Source organism: Numida meleagris, chromosome 9 (genome assembly GCF_002078875.1).
Source record: "Numida meleagris isolate 19003 breed g44 Domestic line chromosome 9, NumMel1.0, whole genome shotgun sequence".
Classification (NCBI taxonomy): Eukaryota; Metazoa; Chordata; class Aves; order Galliformes; family Numididae; genus Numida; species Numida meleagris.
In genome coordinates, this window is record NC_034417.1 from 45,519 (window position 1) to 58,702 (window position 13,184).

A 13,184-nucleotide genomic window follows, 5' to 3' on the forward strand; every position below is an offset into this window, starting at 1 on the left:
CAGCAGCGGAATGGCAGCCAACGCCAGGCTGGCCAAAAACACAGGAGAACATCTCAGATGGGTGTTTCTGCTGTTCAACTTTTGGCAATATGGCAGATAACTTTTCTTCTAGTCCCCAGGAGAAGTTCAAAGCCATCACACACAGCAGACGGGACAATCATACGACATATGGCATAGGAGTGTTCTGCTGCAGCATCTCCAATCCCATGGCGACATCCACTGGGCTGGGCAGGGCTGTGAGACAGGGACATGGCTGAGAGAATAGGCACGGAGCAGCTGCCATTATAAGAGCAAAGTGGTGCAGTGGAAGCGTGCAAGGCTCGTAAAGATATAAGCCATCATTTTGTGGGACATGACTTTTGTCCACCACAGACTTCGTTCAAGGACGGCTATGAAAAACACTCACCAAAGATGGCCGGTTAGCTCAGTTGGTTAGAGCGTGGTGCTAATAACGCCAAGGTCGCGGGTTCGATCCCCGTACGGGCCAATGATCTGCTGTTTTCGTGGTTTGATTTTTTTTTTTCCGTCCCTCTGTTTTTCCGTCACTGCTCAGCCGGCGGCCGGCAGCGATCCGCACGGCCCCACGCTGGCACCGCGGAGCGCCGGGTGTGTGGGGGAGAAGCACACGGTGAGGTAGCTCTTTAAACTAAAGCTGAGGGAAAGAAAACAGACACACAAAAAAAAAAAAAAACAGAACTAGCAGAGGATGGTTTCGATCCATCGACCTCTGGGTTATGGGCCCAGCACGCTTCCGCTGCGCCACTCTGCTCCTCTGGGTGTTGTTTTGGAAAGCCTTATCTCTATGCACTACTAGATCTTCCTCTTGTTTCTTTATATTCATGTTGTTGCTATCTGTTAGCTGCTTTCTAGGCCACCTTACTCCACCGGCTGCTTCATGCACAACCGCACACACACATCTGCATACACAGCAGGTCTCACCACTGGCTCATCCGTATCTACAGCCCTTCCCCCTACAGCCCCAAGACTCCCTTGTCACAGCCCCAAGACTCCCTTGTGAACAGCCAGACAGGCCCCTCTGGTCCTCCCAGTACCCAGACTGACTTAGGCTATGTTCAACACCTGGCCCACAAGCCCCTGTCCCACTCAACAGCTGACCAAGCTTGATGTTCACTACCAAGCACACATGGACACCGTCCTTCAGCGGTAATCCTCCTCAGACCAAGAGATGATCTGAAGAGCCACTTCCACTGGCCATCATGACGGGTGCGCCCATGGGACAGGCATGAGAGCAGCCAGGTAGGCAGCTTATTGGCACAGCGGTGATTCCTCGTGTCCACTTGCTTATCCTTGTTCCTCCACTCCTCTTCATTCATGGAGGTGAGCCTTTAATCACGTTACCAAATGTTGTCCCATGTGGGGTAACCTGTCTGCAACTCACTTAGGGGGAATGCTTCCAAGGGGATCCCTGCCTGTCCACTCACACACAGTTCCAAGGAATGTTCACATGGGCAGGGATCTGCAAAGGCTACACCACAGACATCCATTAACATGCCTCCTTGCAGCCTCAGGATTGTGCTTCCCCAAAACACACGTTATTTCTGCAACAAGGCCAGACCTGGTCCTTCCTCATCCCTCAGTGCCGAGGTTCTGGGAGAGAACCAGGCAAGACCAGCATTAGCCCATCACTACCACCCCCAGCCTTCCTTGCCCCTCTCCATGCCAGTCCTTGCCAACCCTGACACTTTTCATCCCTTGTGTTGCCCTGGCCCTCCTAGCGTACCCCACGCACCAGCTTTAGGAACAAGCATACTGACTTGCCACATTATACTTAGGACTGACCCTTTTCTACTGATCCCCTCTGTTCCTCCTGCTCCACCTTCCCCCTGCACACCTCCATGGCTTTGTAGAGCTCTGCAGTTTGTTCACCCTCGCAGTCTGGGCCCCCTTGGTTCACAGTTTCATCTGCTGCAGTGTTCATCCTTCCTGGAAGTGGTACCTGTAGCTTGCCAGCCCACCAATTGGTGTGACTGAAAGCTGTGACTCTTTCCCACCTTAAAAGTCCTCCATCAGACTACCTTGCAGCAATAAACATTCTTACATCCTTGCCTGCTCTCATAAATCAGTGTGACTGACCAGACTTGGTTCTCATCAGTGCCTCCCTTTTACCTTGAAAAAGTGCCCATGACCAAGTACCCTTAAAGCAGACACTGTCCTGTACACCCTTATACTTAAAGCTCTGCTGAGCTGGGAGAAAAATTGGATGCAGTTGCAATAAAGGTTGGACATGGGACTGTGGCTCAGGATGCAGCTTGAGGGAAAGGAAGGGCATGGGAGATGGCTTTAAGGCAGGGGTCAGGAATGCAGCTCTGGGTCATTGGAAAGGATCACTCAAGCTTGGAAGAGGTGACCTTGAATACCAACCTTCTCTCTTGAAGTCCCTCTTCCCTCCTTGATCTTATTCCATGAGGCTCTTTGGCTTCCTCAGAGACCAATTTGCAAGGCTGCTCTCCTAAAGCCTACCACTGTGATCTTGCTTTTTGCCCTGTTGACTATTTGAACTCCACCACCTTATGACCACTGCAGCCAAAACCACCTTTAAACTCCCTATTCCCAGTGAGCCCTTCTCTGTCTGCAAGTTGGAAGTCCAGCAGAAGCACCTCACCTCATGGGCTCTTCTGTACCACTTTGGTAAGGAAGTTGTCACAGATGCTCTCCAGGACTGCTTAGGTCTTGCTGTGCTGCCCTTCCAGCAGAGACTGAGGTGGCTGAAAGCCTCCATGAGGACTGAGGCCTATGAACATGAAGCTGCTCCTATCTGTCTATAGAAGGTTTCATCCACTTCTTTGCATTCTCAGCCTTGTCTACCACTCCTACGCCCTGGACTACCAATCCAAGACCTCCGTATTCAGGTTTGATAGGCTCCAGGTTGACCTTCCCAGCACCATCAGAACTCACATGGAAAAACAGCAGGGAATAATACTTAAGAGAGTCAGACAAGCTTTAACAGTCTCTCCACAACATCCCCCTGTGCCCCCACCAAACAGCACGCTCCTCTAGACAACAGGGCATGCCCTCCCCCACAGCAAGGACTGATGGTGCCTCACCTGCTGCAAATGTTTGGAAGGGAAAGGATATAAAAGCACACATCAAGCACTGTTATTCAGCTAGGTAATAGGGAAAAGAGAACAAGACAATCTTCTTAGGAAAACTGGCTACCAGGAAAAGATGAGCACTGATCCACAGACTGAGGAAGGTGCAGCATAAGCTTGAAAGCAGCAGGTACATACAACACAGCATATATCCTGAGTTGCAGAGGAGTAAATAGAAAAAAAAAACACACACTAAACCAGCTGAAGAGAGAAGAGGCAGCAAACACGCAAGCAAGAACCAACTCTGTTGTTAGGTAGGTACTATTTATTCTCAAGATCATAGAATAATAGAATCATTTGAGCTGGAAGGGACTCTCTGAGTCACATCTCAAGTCTGCTCAGCCTTCCAGGGACAAAAAGCACCAGTCAGGGCTCTTTCAAAGGAAATACCAGCTCTACAGCTGCTCTTTTTCCACCAGCAAATTCAACTAGGACAACCAATACATTTGCCCCTCCTAGGCAGTGTCATTGTTTCAGAGTTTTTCCTGGGGGCATAGGGGTGGAAATAGGCGCACCTCATTGCATGCAGATCGGAGCAGGACATCCCCAGACCTTGCTAATGACAAAAAAAGCTCATGAGTTATCTCTCTTGGATGCCCTTCAAAGTGTACTACTGCCAGCTATTAACTACCTTACTCCCATTTCTAACTCTCCCTTGAAAAGTCCTGATCTCCATAGATGGGCTGCAGCCTCTTCATTCCCACAGCTCTTTCAACACTTTATTTCACACTTACACCAACACTAGCAAAATCCCTTAACTATGCTGGGCTGACATACAGACCAAAGCGTCTGTGAAATCCCCATGACTCTTGGAAATGTTATCTATCCCTCACAGACATTCTATCCTAATTAGGAAAAAGGATTTCACTAACAGCTCCTAGTTACTAAGGCCATAGCAAGTACACCCACTGCCTGGATATGCGCTGAAATGATGAATGACAACACTGAATACTAATAAATCCACTTAGCTGTTTTAACTACATGCATGTACCTTACATTAAGTGATGAGGCTATTCTCTGCCTTTATCTAGCATAACTCTTCATTTAACCTGGCTCATTAGGCAATGGGTTCTGTAACAGTAAATGAGTAATCACATTAGCATCATTAGGATTCGACATTGTAGCATTGTGCTGTGTGAGGGGCTGAAGTGGTTTTCAGGGTAAGATGCTAAAACCCACCTGAGCATACACATGAAGTGACGGGAATCATCAGTTAAAGAACGAGAAAATAGCCCCATTAGACAGCCAGAGCAAGCCACCATCACTGCAAGGCTCTTTCTTTAACAATATATGACCTACTGTGACACTACCCCACTCTTAATGCAGCCCAACAGATTTTTCTGCTCATAAAACTAGAAGGAATATACTAAACTGAGCTTTAGGAAAGGAGGCAGTGAGAAGCACTGGTTTGTAAGATGAGTTACGACCACTCTGGAGCAACTTCAGCACTATTTCAGGTATTTCTAGGCATCCCACATCTTTCTTCATCCCAGGAACCTTCACAGAACACCAAGCAGTCTGTATTGCCAACAGAATTTTTGGAAATAAGAATTAAAAAAAACAGCTACATTCCATGAGTTACAAATAATGTTTGCCAGTTTAATAGATGTAACATAAACAATTTTACAAGCACAGCTTATATACATCTTCAAGCACCAAAACTCGTCGTTGCCAAGGTCTTAGCTACTGTTGCCTCCGCTGTTCTTTCCAGAAGCTCCCGCTTTCTGCAGCCGGCTTGCACTTGGCTGCCGAGGCATCCTCTGGGCAGATCCTTCCCGGCCGCTCCTTTCTACGAGAACCTGGGTCCCACTGACAGCAGAACTGCTTTTATTTCTCCCTGAATGAACAAATACATACATTAGCGTCAGCCCTGTGCGTCACCCATACAGCATCTAAGCTGCAAGCATTCCTTAAGTAATCATGCAAAAGGCTAATTAGATTAGACGTATTAGATGCTGCAGATGTATCCAACATAGAAAGCAAAATTGTGAAGTCAGGGCCACAAGAACAAAATAAGTTGCTGTAGGAGCATTCCTAATTCAAGTTTTAATCTACAAAGTAACCAGCCACTTTGTTCTTTAAATACTTGTTTTCATATTGCAAACAGCAATTCAAGAACATGAAGAGCATCAGACACCTCAAGTCTGGGATAAGTGAACTGATGTGCCACTGCCCACCTCTCTCTGAAGCCTGAAGTCACAAAATCAGGAGATTAGAAACCCTTCTGCTCATGTCACTTGTGACTTGATGAATAAGTTTGGGTTTCCTGTCACTGTCTGCAATTTCCAGGAGCTCAGATGCCTCTAGGATGAGCTACTCTCAACTTTTCTTACTATGTTCAGAAGATAAGAGCCACCCTTCTGTAGGCACAAGTGACTGTCTCTGTCTGCAGTGCAGTGTGACAGAAAAGAGAAGCAAATGGCTAGAAAGGTCAAAGTTGAAGGAAGCAAGGGCCACACAGCCCACCCTGCCAGATTCAACCAGAGGGGAAAGACTGACAGTCAAAGGTGTGCTCCAAAGCAATGGCACAAGAGGATAAGTGAGGAAGACTGACGTTTGCTGACATCAGAGGGAATTACTTCAGATGAGAAGTAATACTTGCATTAGGAAAGATAAAAGAACAAAGAAACATAATGCAGAAGGGCTACAAGAGCTACACAGCTTTTATTAAGGACAGCAAGTTCCCAAAAGCACCACCAAACATGAATATAGTAAGGGGGAAACAAGCACAGGAATTCAGTCAGCTGTTTTCCTCTGAGTAGCCACAGCTACATGCAAGTAATGAAAATGGAGAGCGACATTTTAGTAACTGTATCAGAGCAACATCCAGAATGCCACTAGCTTCTGCACACACAGGAGTCTCCATGGTCATCTGGATCATCCCGGATCATCTGTGCTACCTAGGGGCATAGACTGGAGATATATTTGCTTTACTTACCCAACTGTCCTTTCTTCTTGGAGTAACTGAGAACAGCACTCACATCAATACCACAAGCTAACACCTCATAGTACAGGAAAGAGAACCTGAGAACTTCCAAACAAAGAGTATGTGTCCCATTCTTATCTGAAAAATTTGACTGATTAGGGTAGCAAGAGAAATACATTCACTTATCCCAGCCAAATCAGGTGTTCTTCATGTCTCTTACTGTAAATCACACAAGTGATCTGCCAGCAGTTATGAGCCCAAGCCAGCCAACCAGCCTTGCAATTTTTCTTTGTACAGCTCAAGCTCGTAAGCACTTCAGCAGTTTGAGTAATGCGAGTACTGTCAATGGAAACAAACACACAAATTGCACAAAGGCAATACCTGATCTCACGGTATTTAACAGAAAAATTGGCACAAAGGATTGGAGTTCACCACGATGGACTGCTTTTAGCAGTCCAGTACATCCCCATGTAAGTGAGGGCTCTCTCCTTCCTCACATGCATACATCCAGAAAGAGTGCAAGTTCCCAACCTGCACACAAGAGCTCTAATCACATCCAGGTACAAACAATTGTACCCTTAAGTGCCACCAGAAGCCAGGCACTTGATCTTCTGACATAGCTGAAAAAACTTGGGGAGAAAGAATCTCTTTGTAAAAGAAAGCTATGCTCAGATAAAACACACGCTGCCCTCCATCCTCTTAGCCTTGAAATCACAATAAAACAAACCGGTTACTTCAACAGCATAAGAACCAGCTGTATTTTTGGAAGCATCATCTCTAGAACTGTGCACCAAACTAGAGCAGTTCATAAAGTGTGCAACAACAGGCATGGTTGGTGAACCTGTCAGTTAAAACACTATTGATGATATCAGTGCTCATTACACAGAATAAGTTTACTACCAAAAACTCTGCAACTCAAGTACGACAGACCAGCAAAAGGATTCCACTGATATTTAGCTCGCTGACACAAGATGTGGCTGCTGTCCCGCAACAACTGTAGCTCAAAAAATGAATGCAATTCATGTCAAATGAGAGATGAGTCAAACACTTGTCTGTGTAAATACAACCCCAAAAGAAGCAGCTGTACTTGCACCTTCTCAAGAACCTGACATAGCTTGAGAAGAACGGATGTGTGTGCCCCATGTAGCTCAGCGCTAGCTCTCTCCCATTCAAAAAGGTCAGTGTAAACTGTGCTTAGGGAGGTGGTTGAGTCACCGTCCCTGGAGGTGTTCAAGAAACATTTAGATATAGCGTTGAGCGACATGGTTTAGTGGGGTTATTGATGGTAGGTGGATGTTTGGACTGGATGATCCTGTAGGTCTTTTCCAACCTAGCTAATTCTATGATTCTGTGATTCTAAGTCCCTCTTTCTTGCAATCACAATGTGGTTACCAGAAGGGCTCAACTTTTGCCCACCCACTGGAGGTAGGAACAGTGATGAGCCTTGTACAGCTAGACCTCACTCTTTGAAGCAATCCCGGTATGTAGCTATGGCTCTTCATTCTCAATCTGTTCGGTTTTCAGGTCTCCAAGGCTGCTGAAATATTCCTAACAGCTCGTACACACGTGGCATGCAGGCCTTTCTCCAGAGCCAAGACAACATCCCTGTTAAAGCAGCCTCCCTGCAAAGACACAGTCAGAAGGCCAGGAAAGATTGGCAGAGTATGTTTCAACTAATCCAACAGAACAGTCATGAAACCAAGGAAGAGGAAAAACAAATAGGCAGTTTTCAAATGCACCTGCTAAAGCAGTTCGCTACAACAGTCAGTATGCATTAAGCTAAACGGAGCAGTGGGTCATTATTTAAACACATGCCTTCCCTTGCACACACACACATCTGAAAAGAAGAATTTGGAGAACACAAAGTTGAGACCTATGTAGGCCACAAAAGACTTGTACAAAACTTACAACCTCAAGTCAGGTATTCAACTGGATTATTAGACAGCACTAGAAATGCAAGCTTAAATTAACACACCAAGTCCCAAATCCTATTCAATAACTTTCAAGGAATAGGATTTTACAGTGTTTCCTACTGAACAGTAGCCTGTTCAAAACTGCTACTCTTAAGTAGGTTGCTTTGCTAGCTTTCATCATCACACATGGGAGAGTCTCATTTCCTCCACTTCTCTCACTTCACTCTGTGTGCAGATTACAGAAGAGATGGAGAAGACGTTCCATACTTTTTCACAGAGAGCTCTATTCAGTGTACTTGCAAGACTTTCTGCGTGTTTTCTGGTTGATCAAGGGGGAAGAAAGTGAATGAATTAGCTGTTGTTCATGATGAACCTGCACATCATTATTTTGCCAAAGCCACAAATTACAACTCTGGCATTTGGAGTATTCCTCTAAATCCCACTTCATTGCCAATTCTTGCCTCACAGAGTAAAAAAAATGTTTATAAAAGCTTTAAAACTCTCAAAAAGATACACTGAAAGTGATCCCCGTGAAGTGTTCAAACAGCTCCCAGCACAGCAAAGAGTTGGCTCAAATATCCAGCACAGAGAAAGCCTTACAGCTTCAGATGAGACTGCAAACATCCTGTGCAGGTAACAGAAGAGACGCCTACACTGGCCAGAGAAGACCAATTCTCTTTGCTACCTGTTCATGTTGACAGCACCATCAATGCCACGAGTCCTGGTTTTAGTCACCTGTCCACATTAACTTGCCTGAGTTCATCACACCTACAATACACGTAAAAGCATTATAGCACTTGAAATCCAGAAAACGCTTTAGCGTGGTTTCAGAACCCCAAGAAACACATGGTTTACAAATCAAAGCTACATGGTTGCTGATGGACTGAAGAAATTCTTATAACCCAGAAAAGGAAGAAGCAAACAGTGCGTTCTGGAATGGGGGTCACTCCATCAAAGAATGAAGACGCAGAACTCCGTGCCCCAAGTGATTACCACGTCCATCATCTCACGGCACAAGAATAAGGGCCTCTGTATCAAGAGGCTTAAACTCTACTGCTTATGGCAGAAAGACTTACAGGGTGTGAAAGCTGCAAGACAAAGATCTGGAAGACAATATGATTGCTCTTTAATGAATGCAAATCACTAGAAATCCAGTTAATGAAGAGGTATTGACAAAGTGCAGAAAAAAAAAAAAACTGACTATGAATGAAGCTTCTAAGTAAGAAAGCCTCAGCAGGACTGGATGAGTCCTTTGGCTAGTCCTGTAAGTCTACTCTTTTTTTTTTTTTTTTAAGGAAGACAGAGATCATGAAATGACTGAGTACAACACTGGCACATACGTGGTGTAATTTAAGAATATATTGTTAATAGTTACATCCCACGGATATACTTAATCTGCAATTACACTAGCCAGTATAATCGAGAGCAAATTTCACTGCACAGTGTATAAAAACAGATTAAATGCATTTAAGATAAATCCTTAATATCTCCAGGGGGATTCCCTCCGCCATATTCAAGCTCCACGCAGCATTAACCTTGTCGACAATCTTATCTTCTTAATAAAGAAGCCTGCATTACAAATTCAGCATCTAGATGAACCCTGGGACAACGCAAGGCTGAGCAAGCAGGTGGGTATAGAAGGGCTGCAAAGAAGACAGCTGAGCCAGCCAGCAGCACCCAGGAGTGATAACTATCACTGGGGGTCCTTGCAGCAATAGTGGTTATTCTAAAATGCCGACCACAGCTCAAAAAAATCCAGAAGCCATGGGACAAAAAAAGCAATCTCACGCTAACAGCTCATTTGGTACTAAAAATGAGCTGGGGAAAGCGCTGGGAAGAAACTTTATGAAATACACTTGGGCTGGAGAGTGGGGAAATGGAGAAAAATAGATGAAAAGACTTAGAGGGCCATCAAAAAATATTCATTAATCTAGGGGAAAGAAAGAAAAGAGCAGGGCATTGACAAAAGCCTATCAATAGAGAAGTAGAAAACCGCAGAGAAACCACCAGGGGCTTGAGGGCAAGCAACCATGGAAACAATATATAAGAAAAACCATATTTAACTAAATAGTAAATTATACACATCCCTTGTCTGGACTAAAACCAACGTCACTGTCCTAATGAGTGTGCACACATCTCCCCTGCACAAGTGGGAAGAAATTGCCCAAAGCACATCCTTCCCCTTTAAAGTAAGCACCAAATCCATTACTGTGACAAAGCTTTGAATGCAGCTTGCACAAGGCTGTACCTAGCTAAACACACCAGACAGATGCTCTAATACTCACAGTAATTTTCAGACAGTTATGAACTGTCATCACCAAACAACTCCACGCAGAACACCACAGTTTAAAGTGGTTATATTCTACGGGAAAATGCAATACAAAATAATTTGTATTAGATTCCCTGCTGCTTAAGAGCTTTAGCTGCATGAAAGCTGAAACAACTACTGCAAGGGCAAGAGGAAGGAAGCAATGCACTGTCTCGCTCCTACCCCAGCCACACCAATCAGCAAAACAATCTTGACCTGCTTTAAAAAACCTCCCTGCATCATGACGAGCCGAGAAGCCTACACCAAGTAGCCCCACTGCTACTGATAAAACTTGAAGGGAGCAGCCTCAGCTGATGTTTAGCGAGACCTGCGTTACTGCAGCCACGTGTCTGACTTCTGACAAAGGAGGAAGCAGAGGAGAAAGGGCAGACAGGCAGAACTGAAGAACATCGTGCGAAGCAGCTGGGCAAGCTTATAGAGGACAATTGCTGCACTTTGTATCAGCGCCAAGAAGCTCTGGCTTGGTCAGCAGACAAGTCCCAGCTAAGCAGGGGGCATCTCCTGTTTTTCCCAATGTCTTGTCCTGTGCAGAAGCCACACCATCCTCTTCTTACACAGAAGGAGCATCTTCCAACAGGAGGGCACGCAGCAGATATAGCTTTGGTTCCCTTTCCCCGCAGCAGCTCCTAAAGGGAAAGGAAGCAAGGCAAACCAAACACTCCTGCAGAACGGATCCAGCACAGAGGATACCCTCAGTCACCCTGTTAGCACTTACCCCAGACTCCTGAACTGGGCCACTGATGATGGACTGTGCCCAGAACCCGAAAGCTCACGGAACGAGGAAGCCTGATTCCTCCTCCTCTTCAGCTTGAGCTAACTAGTTGTTTCCCCAATTTAAGGAGAGAAAATTAGTCTGAAGATTTGTTCATTTTAACAGGATCTTTATGTCAACAACACTTTTCCTTAGGGTTCTAGTAAAGCTCCTGCTCAACAGGCAGACAGCTCTTATCCTCCTTCAGTCTAAGGTGCAGTAAAACACAAGCAAGGCTGGCACCGGCAGCCTGGTTCTGCGTTACACCATTACCAGTTCTCACAAACCAAGACCCCTCTCTGGAAGTCTGTTTTCATGACCTTCAACCAGAAGTCCTAAACATCTTCCTCTGACACTCCAGGCACATTGCTCCAAGTGTGGACATCACCTGTAGTGTCTGATACAAGTTGTACAGAAATACAACTGTGTTTGATGACCTTCTGAGGTCAGGCTGAGCGTTGAGCTAACACAGCCCCTACGTGCCTGAGTCACAGCAAGGACAGACGTCTCCCACCGGAGACGTCGCAGAAATACATTCCCAAAAGGAGGTCTTGAGGGAAAAAAAAAAAAAAAAAAAAAAGCACACTCTTCTCAATGTTAAGGAGATTTTACAGTCACAGAAATAAGGATGCTTGTGACAAAACACTGCCATGACAAGTTCAGCCCAAAGAATTTTCTGAGGGCTAGGATTTCAATGGTGATTTTATTCACAAAGGAATAAGCTGCTGCTCATCATCAGCAAGTCTGGCTGATAGCAAACTCGGTTGGGCTGACAGAAACCTAAAAGAGAAGTTCTCATTCAAAGTTAGTTACTGCTCTGAGTTCTGATGCAGCAAAAGCTCCCAGAAAATTAAAAATAAAAAACTAAAAACCAGACGCAGTTGGGAAGACCAAGCCTTCCAGCAAAGCAGCGCAAACACTGCCCACCAGCATTTGTGGTGAGACAGGAGAACAAAGCACCCCTCTGCCAGGAGCACTGAGCACCAGTTCAGTGCAAGCTTCAGCCCAGCTTTCTCTGCAGATACACAACAAAACACTAAAACAATGGCTTGATGGGCATAATCCTCCTGTCTTAGTAAGCTGTGTGTGATCCAGTGACAGAGTGCACCAACTAGCCCTGCAGACATGTTCCAGACTCAGGAAATAATGCAGAAATACGAAATAAAGCAGCAGTGAGACACACAGAAGGCCAAGTTAACACTGTATTTCCCACATGCAACACAGAGCTAGTGACATATTTTGCTGAGCTTCCCTGCACTTCACCTTGGTGTAACGTTCTCAAGGATACCGACGTGTTGGTTTTAAGGAGGAACACGGGCCTGGAAGGCTGGTAGCACAGGGACACAGAGACTGCAGGCAGCGCCAGGCAGCGCCTGGAGCAGGAGGTGCTCCTGGATTGACGGAGAGAGAACTGACTGAAGGACCCAAGACCAACACTAATTCCTGGAAGTTCGCCATCTCTTTAATGCATTTCAGCACCTCAGGCTGATAGGAGGCAATTGAAAAGGGCAGACCAAGTTCGTCCATAGGGTTTTCGGCTTTTCCTCTTGAGGAATTAATGCTGTTTCACAAAAAGGGACCGTCTAGCCATTGCAGACCTGAGCTGGCCTACCGCTATCCAGAAGCAGCTGACAGCAATGGCCCGATACTAGAAGAATATCCCAGTGCTGTACCCCCTCGCTGTGCTCAAGAAGTCTTCTTTTTCCCCTGCGTATCTTTAAAGTCACCCCTCGGCCATATGTGAGGCTCTTTACTGTAAGTGTCCTCTCACCGGGCGACCTGTAACCGAGCGCATCTCCTCCAGCAGGAAGGAGGAACCCGTCCGCGGGGTGCAGGCCGCACCTGGCAGTTTTCACTCAGAAACATCGTGAGCGAGGGAGAAGGGGACGCGAGGACAGCACCCGGCTTGGCCTCCTCCGTCTGCGCTGCCGAACGCCCGAGCCCGGCCCCACAAGCAGGGGCCGCAGCGCTGAGCAGCGAAGCGCACCTATCTGCCAGCGCGCACATCGCTTCTCGGCCTCACAACCCGGCGGCCGGGCCCGCGCCACTCTTTGCTACACCCTTAAGCACAAGAGAAGCGAGAGCTCCAGCACGGCGGAACCGGGCCCGGCGGACCGCACAGCCCGAGGAGCCGCGGCGGGGCCGGGCCCGGCGC

The 13,184-nt window shown here is 46.4% G+C and overlaps 1 protein-coding gene, 1 long non-coding RNA gene and 2 other non-coding genes across 4 annotated transcripts in view; 1 reads left to right on the forward strand and 3 right to left on the reverse strand.

Moving 5' to 3' along the window:
- On the forward strand, positions 414-487 carry TRNAI-AAU. The gene has a single exon. It is a non-coding gene; the product is annotated as a tRNA-Ile (tRNA).
- TRNAM-CAU lies at positions 698-769 on the reverse strand. The gene has a single exon. It is a non-coding gene; the product is annotated as a tRNA-Met (tRNA).
- Positions 4,685-13,184, reverse strand: part of LOC110403781 (mitotic-spindle organizing protein 2B-like) — a 9,210-nt gene continuing 710 nt past the window's right edge. The window contains exon 3 of the mRNA XM_021407483.1: positions 4,685-4,947. Within this exon, the coding sequence (XP_021263158.1) occupies positions 4,790-4,947 (158 nt within the window). The 3' untranslated portion in view covers positions 4,685-4,789. The remainder of the gene's footprint in view (positions 4,948-13,184) is intronic.
- Positions 9,213-13,178, reverse strand: LOC110403782. The gene is made up of 2 exons (XR_002441829.1): positions 10,994-13,178; positions 9,213-10,904 (listed from the first exon to the last, which is right to left on the reverse strand). It is a non-coding gene; the product is annotated as an uncharacterized LOC110403782 (long non-coding RNA).